The sequence below is a fragment of the Eutrigla gurnardus genome (genome assembly GCF_963514095.1).
Source record: "Eutrigla gurnardus genome assembly, chromosome: 14".
NCBI lineage: Eukaryota > Metazoa > Chordata > Actinopteri > Perciformes > Triglidae > Eutrigla > Eutrigla gurnardus.
The window spans coordinates 24446802-24459436 of NC_139937.1; the positions used below are offsets into that span (position 1 = coordinate 24446802).

At 43.4% G+C, this 12635-nt stretch overlaps 1 protein-coding gene across 5 annotated transcripts in view; it reads left to right on the top strand.

Moving 5' to 3' along the window:
* Positions 1-12635, top strand: part of gramd1a (GRAM domain containing 1A) — a 29089-nt gene that overhangs the window by 3336 nt on the left and 13118 nt on the right. For 2 of the 5 annotated variants that reach the window (XM_084027863.1, XM_084027864.1), the window contains exons 3-9: positions 225-1335; positions 9367-9607; positions 10607-10627; positions 10896-10980; positions 11162-11265; positions 11492-11587; positions 12142-12222. In XM_084027863.1, the coding sequence (XP_083883989.1) occupies positions 863-1335; positions 9367-9607; positions 10607-10627; positions 10896-10980; positions 11162-11265; positions 11492-11587; positions 12142-12222 (1101 nt within the window). In that variant the 5' untranslated portion in view covers positions 225-862. Of the gene's footprint in view, positions 1-224; positions 1336-6030; positions 6156-9366; positions 9608-10606; positions 10628-10895; positions 10981-11161; positions 11266-11491; positions 11588-12141; positions 12223-12635 lie in introns of those variants that run through there. The other 3 variants (XM_084027867.1, XM_084027865.1, XM_084027866.1) reach the window with 2 other exon arrangements.

Sequence of the window (12635 nt, forward strand, 5' to 3'; positions counted from 1 at the left end):
ACATATCATCACATACGTCATCTCCATATGACACCTCATATTCCCAGAACCGGCAGAGCATACAGTATCAATGGCCAGACAGAAATAACCCCAGTCCCACAGTCATTTGTTTTAGTGGGACGGTTTAATGATTTATACTGCAAGTAAAAACATTTTTAGAAAAGTGGCAGTCAGATGTAAGCCAGCCTTTTGATTGCAAAGTTTGTGCTCTTGTCACTCCTCAGGTAGCTACTTCCAGACACAGATCTGTCTTTGTCTTTGTCTGAGACTTCAACTCTTGCAACGATGAGCCTGGTTATGCAAATGCAAGCTTAAAGTCTGCCAAAGGGAGGAGAGCAGAGGAGTTCTGAAGAAAGAGGGTGACATCGGACAGAGGAAGTGAGGAAGCTCATAAGCTTGAGCATTTAGTCACTCTACATGCAGACTCAACAACTGGAAATTGAATGCCTAATGGAAACAAAGGCATGTGAAATTATGGGACGGACATCCTCCCAGTTTCCTGTTGCATACTTTTTCACTGGAAAGGAACGCCTGCAACACTAACTTGCAAACTGTTCACGACTTGTGGAGAATTTAACTTGCCTGATGTCAAAACACTTCCTTAAGCTTCAAGGAAACTCAGAGAGATATTGTATCATCTTTACTTATGGTAAAGTGTTACTTCATATGGCAAAAATGATTTACCGAGAGGGGATTTTTTACGCGTTTACCCACCCTGTTTCTAAGATCGATCAAACGCAAGTGTGATTGGGCCATCTCTTTCCGTCATGGGTCAGTCTCAACTCTAAAGATGCAACAAGCCTCTTGTAGGTAACCTTAACTTGACTGAAAGAGGAAAATTAAGCCCTGGAAAACTTTGAAGATGACTATGTCCTCCCCCGTGGGACCAGAAGGTATAAGTCTGGCTCAGCCCATTCCCGTCCCAACGCTGACTATCCTGCCACCATCTTCAGATACAGAGACCTGGTCTTGCTCACCTAGCCCTAGACCGTCACGCTCTAGCCACCATGGTCGCTTCCACCGCAGCAGGACCCGAACCAAGAAACGAATTGAGGAAGAGCAAGGCTGCACTCCTAAGCGACATTGGGGTAAAACACCACAAATTGTAGTAGAGGCGACTGCAGAGAAGGGTACCGTCCGACATTGGAGCCCCTCGCCCTCCCACTCCTCTGTAGCCAGTCCGACAGAGGGGGAAGAGCAAGGTCAGGATATTCCTACACAAGACCTCCTCCTGCCACCGTCTTCCTCCTGGTCTCGTAGTCCCTCTCCCAGCCGGCGCTCCCGTTGGTCCATCAGGAGCCTGCTCAGCAGAGACTCTGACTGGGAGAGCTGCAGGTTAGTGTGCTGGACTCATCCCAAATAACCAGCCAGTGATTTAAGAAATGATAAGGGAAGGAAGCACTCGTGTGCAGCATTTGTTTACTCCCTCATTAGGGCCAAACTGATGTTTTATCTTGCTTTCATTCAGTTGACGGTTCTCTGTTTGAGCATGCGTTTGTTTAGTGGCTTAGAAACAGAGCAACAACACCGTCGGCACTATAGTTGACTGTCTCATGGGTATTCTACGTTTGTATCTCTGTAAAATCTCAGCCAATTTGCATTCAGGCCTTCTTGGACCAGATTTGGTTGCAGTGACTGACTGGAGTGAGTGGACACTCATCTCTGCAAGCTGGCGGAGAATAAAAAGGCCTTACATCTGACAGATTTACGCTCGGTTGACTTTTTTTCAAATGCTACACGAGGTCAACTATTTTGGAACAGGGTGGATTTAATTAGCTAAAGGCTAAAACTAGTGAGGACAGATTACCCTGTTAAAGTCCTGACTGAGTTGAGTTGATTCATGGTACACTACGACGTCGGCTAAAAAGCAGGCCAACGCTCAGCTGGTTGAATTTCACTGATGTACATTCCAAATATGTATATTTAATTTGTTTTGTTAACGAATATTCTCAACTTCAAAGAAATATTACCTTTTTAAATAAGCGAAGCAGCAAGGTTATGTAAACTGTACACAAAGTTAGTGAGATCGCTGTAGTGGCAGTGGTGGGGGAAAAAACAGAGCTGGATCAGTAATAAGGAGCTAGAGGCGGGGTTCATGCGCCATTTATCCTTCCTCTGAAGCATGACATCACCGACAGCCAATGGGAGTGGGCTCTTAGTCTGATGATGTCATGTGAGCCCAATCAGAGGAGGTTCTGGGCACCACTGCAGAGGGCAAGCGGAGGGTGATTCTCTCTTGTGCTCCACATGAACAGCTGTGCCCTTGTCCTCTTCATTTACACATCATTTTATTGACCCAGTTATATTGTTTTACTGGATATTCATTAAATGTAATATCCAGATTTACGTTATGACCCTTCCAATGATGTTTTAGCAGTGTTTTTTTATCGTAAATTAAAAAAAAAAAACACACGTTTATATAAAAAAGCCAGGGTAAGATTAAGGTTTAAATTATGTTTGATCAATCCTAACGTTCCTTTTCAGAATAACGCCCCGGCAAACAAATGTCTATTGTTATGTAAACCATATCTTGCTGAGTCACAGAATAAGTAAATAACCCTGTTCACACACTAAATTCATATTTGGTCATCCAGCTCTTAATTCAGAACACATTCAAATTCACGTCTGCACGGAAAACACATTGCGGACTTCGACGGACAAGTTTGTACAGCATGACAAGTCGCATATGATTTGCGTTTTCCAAACAACTTGGCCAAGGCTTCTCCAGAATGAAGGCGCTAAGCTGCCCCTGTGGCCTGATGGCAAATGTTTCTTTTTTTTTAACAGCGTTTAACAGTGGAAAGTTTCATGCAGATAAAATCAGCTGTGTGGAGCCGACACATAGGCCACTCAAAACACATTAAAGAGTCATTGTGAACCACGGACTATCTAAATTGAATCGCCTCGTCATTGATTCGATCAGTTCATCATAAGTGGCCGACGCAATCTTCACACTCGACTTTCATCATGTCAGTGGGGAGATAGTGTTGTTATTCATAAAAGTTCCTTGGACTCCTTATATAAACTTAAAGCTGCACCCTCACAGTCTGTGATCGTGTTAAAATATCTTTGATATTTTGCGTAAAGCAGAAATTGTGGTTGAGGGGAGGCAGTCCTGCCAGTGTGTACTATAGGACCTTCGAAATCCAGTAATAATTCTATGGTTACAATATGTGATTTAGTCTGACCTACTTTAAACACAAGGTCAGGTCTAAAGACTCATGTTGATCCATTCAGACTGTTGTCTGAAAGGTATGGATGTTTTAACAGGGCCTATAAACTGCAGTTTGTCCTGATTATGCCTGAAAGTCTGACCCGCTATAATGGCTCCTTGGACAGAGGAAAATCACATGTCGGTCAGATAGTATTTAGGATGGCAAAAGATAAAAGTTGCAAAGCTTGTTTGGCTGTAGCTCATAAACAAATGAGGTGGTTAGCGGTGGCCTAAAATGGTTCCCTGTGTTTTTAGTCAGTTTGCATCATTTCTTTTGAGGACATCTTAAACAAAATGTATGTCCTCACTTGGTACACGGAATAAGACAACCTGCTAGTCTTCCTACATGCAGTACAAGGACACTGCTGAACAATAACAACGCGGATATCTTTAGTCTCTATTAAGCAACTACTAAGTTGATGTCTAAATTATTCATGTAGAATGTTTTAAAGCCTAAACTGCATCTGATGGATTCTTCGCTTTCTAGATTCGCATTAGCTGACTGCCCTATTTGATCCCAGCCGGTGAAAGTCGCTGTTGAAATTGTTTATTGGTGACAAATTTGTACTTTTATTGCCCTTTGAATGTCTCACTAGCCAGATTTACTAAAGTATATTGAGAAGTATGATACATAATCTAGTCATATGGTCTATATATGTGTGACTGGGGTAATTCCACCACACTTGCAGAGACAGACTTTCTGTAAACATGTTGTCACAACAATGTATCACATGTTTAGTTTCACAATTACGTAGACTGAAGTCCAGCACAGTGTTATTGAAGATTGCACCTTGTTATATATGCAGGGTATTTAATAATGCAACTCTGTAATCATTTTTTTAAAACTCTATATGACTGTATATAGATAAAAGTACTGGACAAAATGTGCACACATACAGTCGAGGACTTGCAAAGGATGTTCAGCAGCCAAATCAACAACACAGTGGCCTGCTGACTGATTGTGATTGACGTAATAGTGACCCCTCTTTGTCTTTCTGCCAGACTGTATCTGGGTAGCCTTGTGACGTTTCCTGGTGTGTGTTGTCTGCTTTCAGTAGGTGTGTTTACTGTCCGATTATTGATCCACTTTGGGACCTGATTTCAGACATCGTTATCAGGTTTCTTTCACTGTGGCCGGTCTCTATCTCGCGTCCAGCTCAATTGTATCTACTTTGAAGCCGTTTTCGGTAATCAGCTCACAGTAAGTGGTTTGTTTCACATTACAGATAATGTGTGTCTGTGTGTACACCCAATGATCTTTGGATTCTGCAATATCCTAATCAAATTCAATTTGGGATGCACTAGTGATGCCAATGCCGACTCAAACAGCTGGATCGGGAAGATACTTTACTAAATTGCTGGTGTACGATTTCTTATTTTAATACAAAATAACAATTCACATTACATTTAATTTTTTTAACTGAGTTAGAAAAAGCAATGTTTAAGTCAGGCACTGTGTGGAGGCATACAGCTTATTAATTAAACACTGGTGTCAGATACCCAAAATCCAGATATTGGTATCGGGACTGAAAAAGTCCGATCGGTGTGTCCCTGGTCCACGTGGTTCTACTTTCTATTGCTCTGTTGAAATAGGAGATTTTTTTTTGTCAGGAAGGAAAAGCACCTTAACATTCTTGAATACCCACTTCCACTTTTTTCCTCCATCTAAGCTGCAGTCAGTCTCTTTCTTGTCCCTTTCTCAATGTCCAAGCAGCCCACGAAACTCTGACATAATTGTCGGCCATTGGTGAACCTCGGAAAAACAGATTACACACAGAGGGAGACTGAATGGTGGACATGGCTCAGCCCAGTCTGGATTATGATGTGGACTCTAATCCAGAGGGATGGACAGAGAGATTGAGGGTTAAGGGATTGCGTGGGCTCGGGGCTTTGGCCAGGTGGATTCACCACAGGCGGCCATGGTCGCTGTATTTATAATGCTAGCCATGTGTGCTATTTATCCCAAATAATTAGCAACCTAACAACATGCCTTTTTTTTTATTTTGTAGACATTCAGTTTGTTTGGAACATACAGATTGAGAAAAGGGCTGTATAACTTCATTAAATTATTCATTTTGAGTAGATTAATCTGCTCAGTATTTCATTTTTTAGGGCTATAAAACATCACAAATTAGTCACCCATGGTGGTTTCCCAGAGGTCAATAAGGAAATGTCTTAAAATTGCTTGTTTTATTCAACCTCCTCACACGTGAGGAGTCAAAATCATGGATGGAAGCTCGTTTGGATTTGTTTGCTCAATAGAAGAAGCACAGGAGCCTGCAAAAGTCAACATTGCTTAAAAAAAAAGTCATTCATTGCAAAGATAACCAGCTAATGTTCTTGTGACCTCCCGTCTGTGAAGTACTGGTCCCTCTGAATTCAGATAAAACCTCCTCAGTTTTGACTCTTGCCTTATCGGTGGCCCCCAGTTCACCACCACCTCACAGCAAGGCCTCACTGAACACACGGAGCCGCCTCCTCCTCCTCCTCCTCCTCCTCCCTCCCTCCCTCCCTTCCACCCTCTCCCTTGTTGCAAAGGGGATTACGGATGGACGCAGAGACTGCAGCCCGCTACCGGGTCCTGCTAACGGAATAGGGAGCAGCTGTCCGTCCTGTACCTGGCTGCGAGGTGCAGGGGCGTCAGCCGCGATGGCGAATTAATATCCGACCGCGGGTCGGTGGACGATGGGCGCGTTTCTCCCCCCGAGGCTGAGCGAAGAAAACAAGGCAGAAGAGCGGACATACACCCCTGTAGCGTCGGGCTTGCTTTAGCTGCACACACACACACACACACACACACACACGCACACACACACACACACACACACACACACACACACACACACACACACACACACGCGCCAGGAACACCATATTGACCAAAACGAGTGTGTGTTTGTGGATATCTGTTGGATCGCAAAACGCCTCATGACATGTTCGAGTAAGTAAGTGACTTAAAACAGCGTTGCGCCTATGCAGTGATCTTGTCTGTGGTCCTCAATGTGTGTCCGTTGGTGCTGATGAGTCACACGGCGCCCCCCCCCCACCGTAACACGGATGGAACGGGCGCAGTTTGCGTAAAAAAGAAAAAGCGCATGTGTGTGCAGCCGCTGATATTGGCTGCGTTAAATGACAGCTAGCTGCATGTTTTGTGTTGTGTTGTGGAGCACCCCCCCCCCCCCCCCCCCCCCAGCGCCTCCACCCTCCCACAAGCCGGTGCTTCTTTAATTGAAGAAAAAACCCTTTACTTCGTGATGTAACGTCTAATTGTGTTTGATGTTTGTCGAGTTATCGTGTTGATTGTTGTTGTGTTTTTTGTGGTGAGCCGGACCGGACCGTAGTGTGCTATATAAACACGCCCATTATCTGATCTGTGTGCGCGGCGCTCGCGAGTCGCTTATAGGACGATATTAAGGTCAACCCCTACCGGACAGACAGACGGCTAACGGGAGGTTTGTGTTGAAATGCTGCCGACTGGCCGTTTTCGTCCGTTTCGCGCCGCAGACGGATTTAGCCCCGAGTTGTAAACATGCAGACACAGATTCACACATCACTGATTTACGCACACCGAGCCTCCCCTTTTTATACGTGCGTTTCCCTCAAGGTAGCTTTGTAATCATGCTGATTCACATTGCTGCAACAGATAATTACATTAGGTGAGTTGTTTTCCAATTAGAGAGAGATGAGACCCCCCTTTCTTAATTTTTATTTTTATTTTTGCTGTACTTAAGCAAAATTGTCAGGTACTTGTACTGTACTTGAGGATTTATTTTTCTGGCTGTTTTACTTTTCCTCCCTACAATTGAAAACACTTTATTTTTAATGCATTTGTGGATAATTATTGATTATTTTATTATTATTATTATTATTATTATTATTATTATTGACACAAGATTCAATTAGCCTTGCAAGAAAGAGTAGAAATGTCCTTCATAGGGTTACTTTATACTTTGAGTACATTTCAGAGCTTGTCCACTTTTACTTGACTAAAGAAGTTTAATCAGAGTACTACTTTTACCGGAGCCGTTTTGTACTTCTACTTCTACACATGGTGATTTTACATTCATTTTTGCTTTCCAGCTTCAGTCACTGATGGCGTTTACAGGGTCAGAGCTGTACATGTTTTATATATTATTAACACACAAAATGGACCAATAGTGTGCCGCCTATTTTCAGTGTTGGTGTTGGTGAGAATGGAGAGAAAATGAGAGCTTGATGGAAGGAACAAGGAACTAACTTCACCACTCTCTAAATTAGGAAGGGTGATGGTAGAAGCCGTCATCGTGTCAAGAACACGGCAGTTTGTGTCAAAGCAGTGGCTTACATGGGGATAGTTTGAAGAAATGGGTCGTTTGGTGCCTGGAGAGCGGTTTGGCTCAAAGGTAGTAAATGAAGTGGTGAGTTCTTGGTTTGGCTTTAATAATGAAATTACAGCTGTAGCCCAGAGGGAGCCACTGCAGCATGTTGTGGAGCGAGTGAGTAGAGCATTTATCAGGGTGGAGGCTTTCTTAAGGGCCTGTCCACACAAAAACGTTTTCAGTGCGTAAACGCAGAAGTCTTGTGCGTTTCGCCCTGCCGTCCATACGAATCCGGCGTTTTCGCGGCGTGAAAACGCACTTTTTTGAAACCAGCTCTCAGGGTGGAAAGGAAAAAAACGACACCCCTCCGTTTCGTGTTCGTTTTCGTGTGGACGGCGAAAACGAATACGCTGACGTCATCGCCCCGCTCCTGGACCCTCGAGCCTGACTTCTTCCCCCGCGACGTCTCGTAACAACAACAGCAACGGCGTCCTCCGTGCTCGTAGCAGATATTCTGCTCGTCTGTACGTCGGCGTATCAGGGCCACTGTATGAAAAAAAACGGAGCCGAGAGAGGGAGGCGATATTCCGGGAAAAAAGTCACAGATATGCTACTTTATGACGATGCTAACAAACAACCGCTAGCTAACTTCCCATGAATGTAGGCATTTATTTGTCTAATTAATCCATCCCAATGTGTGACAACGCCTCGTCAAGGTCCTTAGGGTGACGGCTGTTGGTGCTTATTGTTGGTTTTATTTATACGGGACAAATTGTCATCTTATGGGTGTTTATTGATCGGGTGGTCGGGCGGAGATTAGCCGTAACTCTCACGTGTTGCCATAGCAATGGCAAACATCCGGTCCAGCTCCGTCTCTTCTTCTGCATTTTTGTAGCAGAAACAGCGCCGCATAAGGGCCTGGAATATGTACTACAGCGCGCTGAGTCGTTTTCAGTGGATTCGTCTGGACGCGGATTTTCTTGAAACGACGCCAAGGCAAAACGGAGAAAAAAAGTTTGTTTTGCTTCGTCTGGACGGCCCCTAAATGTTTACTGATTTTTAAAGGTGGCACACTTGGGCAGGAACATTCAACATGTCTGCTCAGGTTAATGGGAATGGACGATAAGTAGTCGTGTGTGTGTGCTGAAAGGTTGTGGCAAATTTCTAAGTTGACTAATGGTGAATGTGGCGGTTGTTTTATTTACAGGGGAATGAGGGGAAACCATGGAAACTGTGTTGCGACGTAAATACAGCCATGAACATTAGATATGTTCTGGCAGCAGTAGGATGCCCGTGACGAAGACGGCCGAGTCTGAACCATTATGTATTTAGTGCACATCATATCCAATTTCAAAGTCAGTCAGTATAAGCATTGTTTATGTACAGTAGTTGATTGTCATAGTTGATATCGATCACATTTCTGTAAACACACTGTTCCTTCAAAGTCGAGACAACTTTAAGCCGTCATCTATGTCTAATGGGGTGTTTCGGTCTTGAAAGGATCAGATCTGTAATAACAGCACAAGCCCTCTGAAGTTATGGTAGATTTCTTAGTGTCTTCTTTCTTTCTTAGTTTTTTTTTAATGTTTATAGTAACTGAAGACCATGACTGAATGGCTTTAAATATCCTCCCTGTTTGGTACCTGTACCAGTTCATCTGATAACACTGGGTCTACATGGTTTTTCTTTGGTTTTAAATAGGCAGTTTATTATCAAATAGGAAACACCCGCAGCCTTTCTTTGTAGCGTGACATTAAAGGCATTTACAGAGCTATATTTAGCAATGAAATATGAAAGTTCCCTCTGTTCTCCCCTGAGTTAAATCTCTCTCTCTGTATCTTTTTTTGTTTCCAGTACGGCCAGTAACTCTCCACGCAGCACCCCCGGCAGCTCTCCCTCCCTGCGGCGCAGGGTCCTTGGGAGTAGCAGGGCCAGTGAGAACGAGGGAGGAGGAGAGAAGAGCAGCAGTGGAGGAGGAGGAGGAGGAGGAGGAGGAGGAGGAGGTGCGGATAGTCCCTTGCCCTCTATACCCTCTGCCTCCTCCCTCACATCCGCCTACCCACTTGCTTCTCGCCACTTCAGCCGCAATGCCAAGGTAACTAAGCTTCAGTCCTTCAGTGCTGCTGCCGAGAGGTCTGTAGATTTGAAATCTCATAACCCATAAGCCTCTTGGATCAATAGCAAGTTGAGATGCGAGACTGGAGTTTGACTTGAGGGACCACGTGCGTTTCACAGGTGGCCGGTTTACAAGCTCATCGTAAACCAAGAAAAAGCTAAATCATCATCACCAGACGGTGTGTCCCATTGCGTGCAGATTCTACACTAATCTGTTTATAGAGAAGTAGATGTGCAGATATGAACTTACTACCGGTTCCACTTCGGTACACCGTTTGATTTCCAAGTGAGCTTTATTTGTGTGATTAAAAGACTCAAATTGCTTTCATGTGAACCCAGTGACATGACTAAATCAAATTTGTTTATATACCAGCCATATTTATTCTGCATACTTGTGGTGGTGCAAATTATTTGAGTCTTTGAAAACAAGCAGTCGATGAATCAGTCTGAACTCTCGGCTGCATTTAAGACTTAAAATAAATGGATAATAAATAAATAGTTGAAATACCAAAGATGTTTCTGGGCTGGGGGAAAATGGCATTCCGTTTCCATGCCAGTAAATTCTCCACACTAGATACGTCGAGTGCATGTAAGTGTTTGTTTTGGAGTTTCTTGACTTTCCATTTTCCACATGTGAGTTGTATGTACATACATATATTTACTTACTTTGCAAGTATTGTATTACAGGTTCTATGTTCTGAAAGGCATAGCTTGTACTAATGACAGTACATTGCAGCCGGTCAGTGACACATACCTTTTTAAAACGCAGAAGTGCGAAAAAGTATAAAAACCTCAAGGTTTCATAAAACGTGTCTGGCAGGATCACACACATGCATACACATTCAGAAGTGCCTTACTCTACCAAACGTACGCTGATAGATTTTTACATACCTGCAAACCATCAGTTTGTGGTATAATATTATGTTTTTGTTCCAAAGTGTACTGATCGCTACTAAATATGCTCTTCTTTCCTTCACAGAAAATGCAGAGCTGGTACAATGTAAGTAAACATTAACAGACCCTCATTAGGTTTTTTCTCCACCAGGATACTTGCCTTGCCTGAATTTTATATATATATATATATATATATATACAGTTTAATTCCAGGCAAGTGGAACTAGTTGACATAGTAAGCACGGAGAAACGCTGTTTATCCTTTAGATATTTAACCGACCTCCCGCTCCAGCCCAAAGCTATGAACTGTTGTGCAGGCTAGTTAAGAAGTAACATACCATGTTCTCCTTTCTCTTTCCTGTCCTCAACCTCAGGTTCTCAGTCCTACATACAAACAGCGGAACGAGGATTTTCGCAAACTCTTTAAGAAACTTCCTGACACGGAGCGACTTATAGTGGGTGAGTGAGAGTGGGTGAAGTGTCAAAGACGCATTGGCATATGATAATCTGTGTGTGTCATGTTAATAGACATCGCTAAACACTCAAGTAGATTAAATACTCCTCTCTTAAAAATCAACCTCTCGCTGCTGCTGTATCTCCTTTCAATTGACCTCTTTTCTTTTCCTGTTTCTTTTCTCAGACTACTCTTGCGCTCTGCAGAAGGACATACTGCTTCAGGGCCGCCTTTATCTGTCAGAGAATTGGCTCTGTTTCTACAGTAACATCTTCCGCTGGGAAACCACTGTAAGTCATGGCCATACTGTGTACACATTTGCACGCGCAACCATCAAACAAACGCCTGTTGCCACCTGGTTAATGTCACACCTGCAATCAGATAAGAAGTCATTCTAATGCGCTTGTTTGCAGATCAATATAGATACGCTCATGGCCCTTGGTAAGATAAGAGTATCGCAAACAGAAGCGCATGCTGGAGCATGCACGCGGTCAATCGCTCCGCTTCTTTTTACAGATCACTATCCTGCTGAAAGACGTGACCTCTATGACCAAGGAGAAGACGGCCAAGCTCATCCCAAACGCCATTCAGATCAGCACTGACAATGAGAAGGTCAGACTCCAGCACAAATAATATTGTCGTTTGTTCTATCAGAAACACGTGTTAGTGGTAAAGGAAGCCATGTACGACATTCAGAGTATTAATACAGCTGTTTTCTATGTACAGATATAGTAGAGTACTGTCCACCAGAGCAGAGAATGGAGTCGCTCTCCCTCTGTGTGTGTTGTTTGCTGTAGTTTGTACCGTTAGCACCGTTAGCTACACGCTGCCTGCTCAGGCTTCACCATGTTCAGCCACTGTGAAGCAATTGAAATGCTCTCAGACTCATATTTTCATTTCCTACGCATTTCTTTTTTTAGTTTAAGTTAACGGTTTCTACCAAAGCATGAGGCGTCGAAGCTGTTGCTCCTGTTTACTTTAAATGATCCTTTTTTTTTGCTAGTGAAGCATGTTTGAACTGAGCTGACTCAACTTTATCTTGACTCACTGTGACAAAGAAAACATCCCAACAGAGGAAAAACCCACCAGGCAAATCACACTTTTCGTCTTTCTGTTTTTCCTTCCTTTCCCCGGTCTTCCTGTCCCACTGATATTCACCCTCTCAGCACTTCTTCACATCTTTCGGAGCAAGGGATCGCAGCTTCATGATGATCTTCCGTCTGTGGCAGAACGCTCTGCTGGACAAGGTACGCCATTCTGTCCAACCTTCCTGCCGGTTTGTGCCGTTGTCTCACACAGCTAGTAGTTAAGGTCTCAGAATAGAGCAGCCTGTCGAGAAGCAGCAGATGGCTGCAAAAGCGAAAAAGTTAAATCACTGTAATTTGCTACATTTGAATATAGGCATTTATTTGGACAGCGCTGCTGCAGAAGCATAATGTAGTATTAAGGCACGTGGCAACAGTCTTGTAGATGAAACCTCGACCGTATGTTTTAGCTGCATGTAATGTTTTGTTTGAGAGCAAATGCTGTCAAACAAAACATTAAGTCGCTGCCAAGAATTGCTGTTATTACAAGCTACAGTATATTGTGACTATAATCAGACGTGAACTTCAAAATGACTTTCTTGCTGCTATGATTTAATGATTAAAACCACCCACGA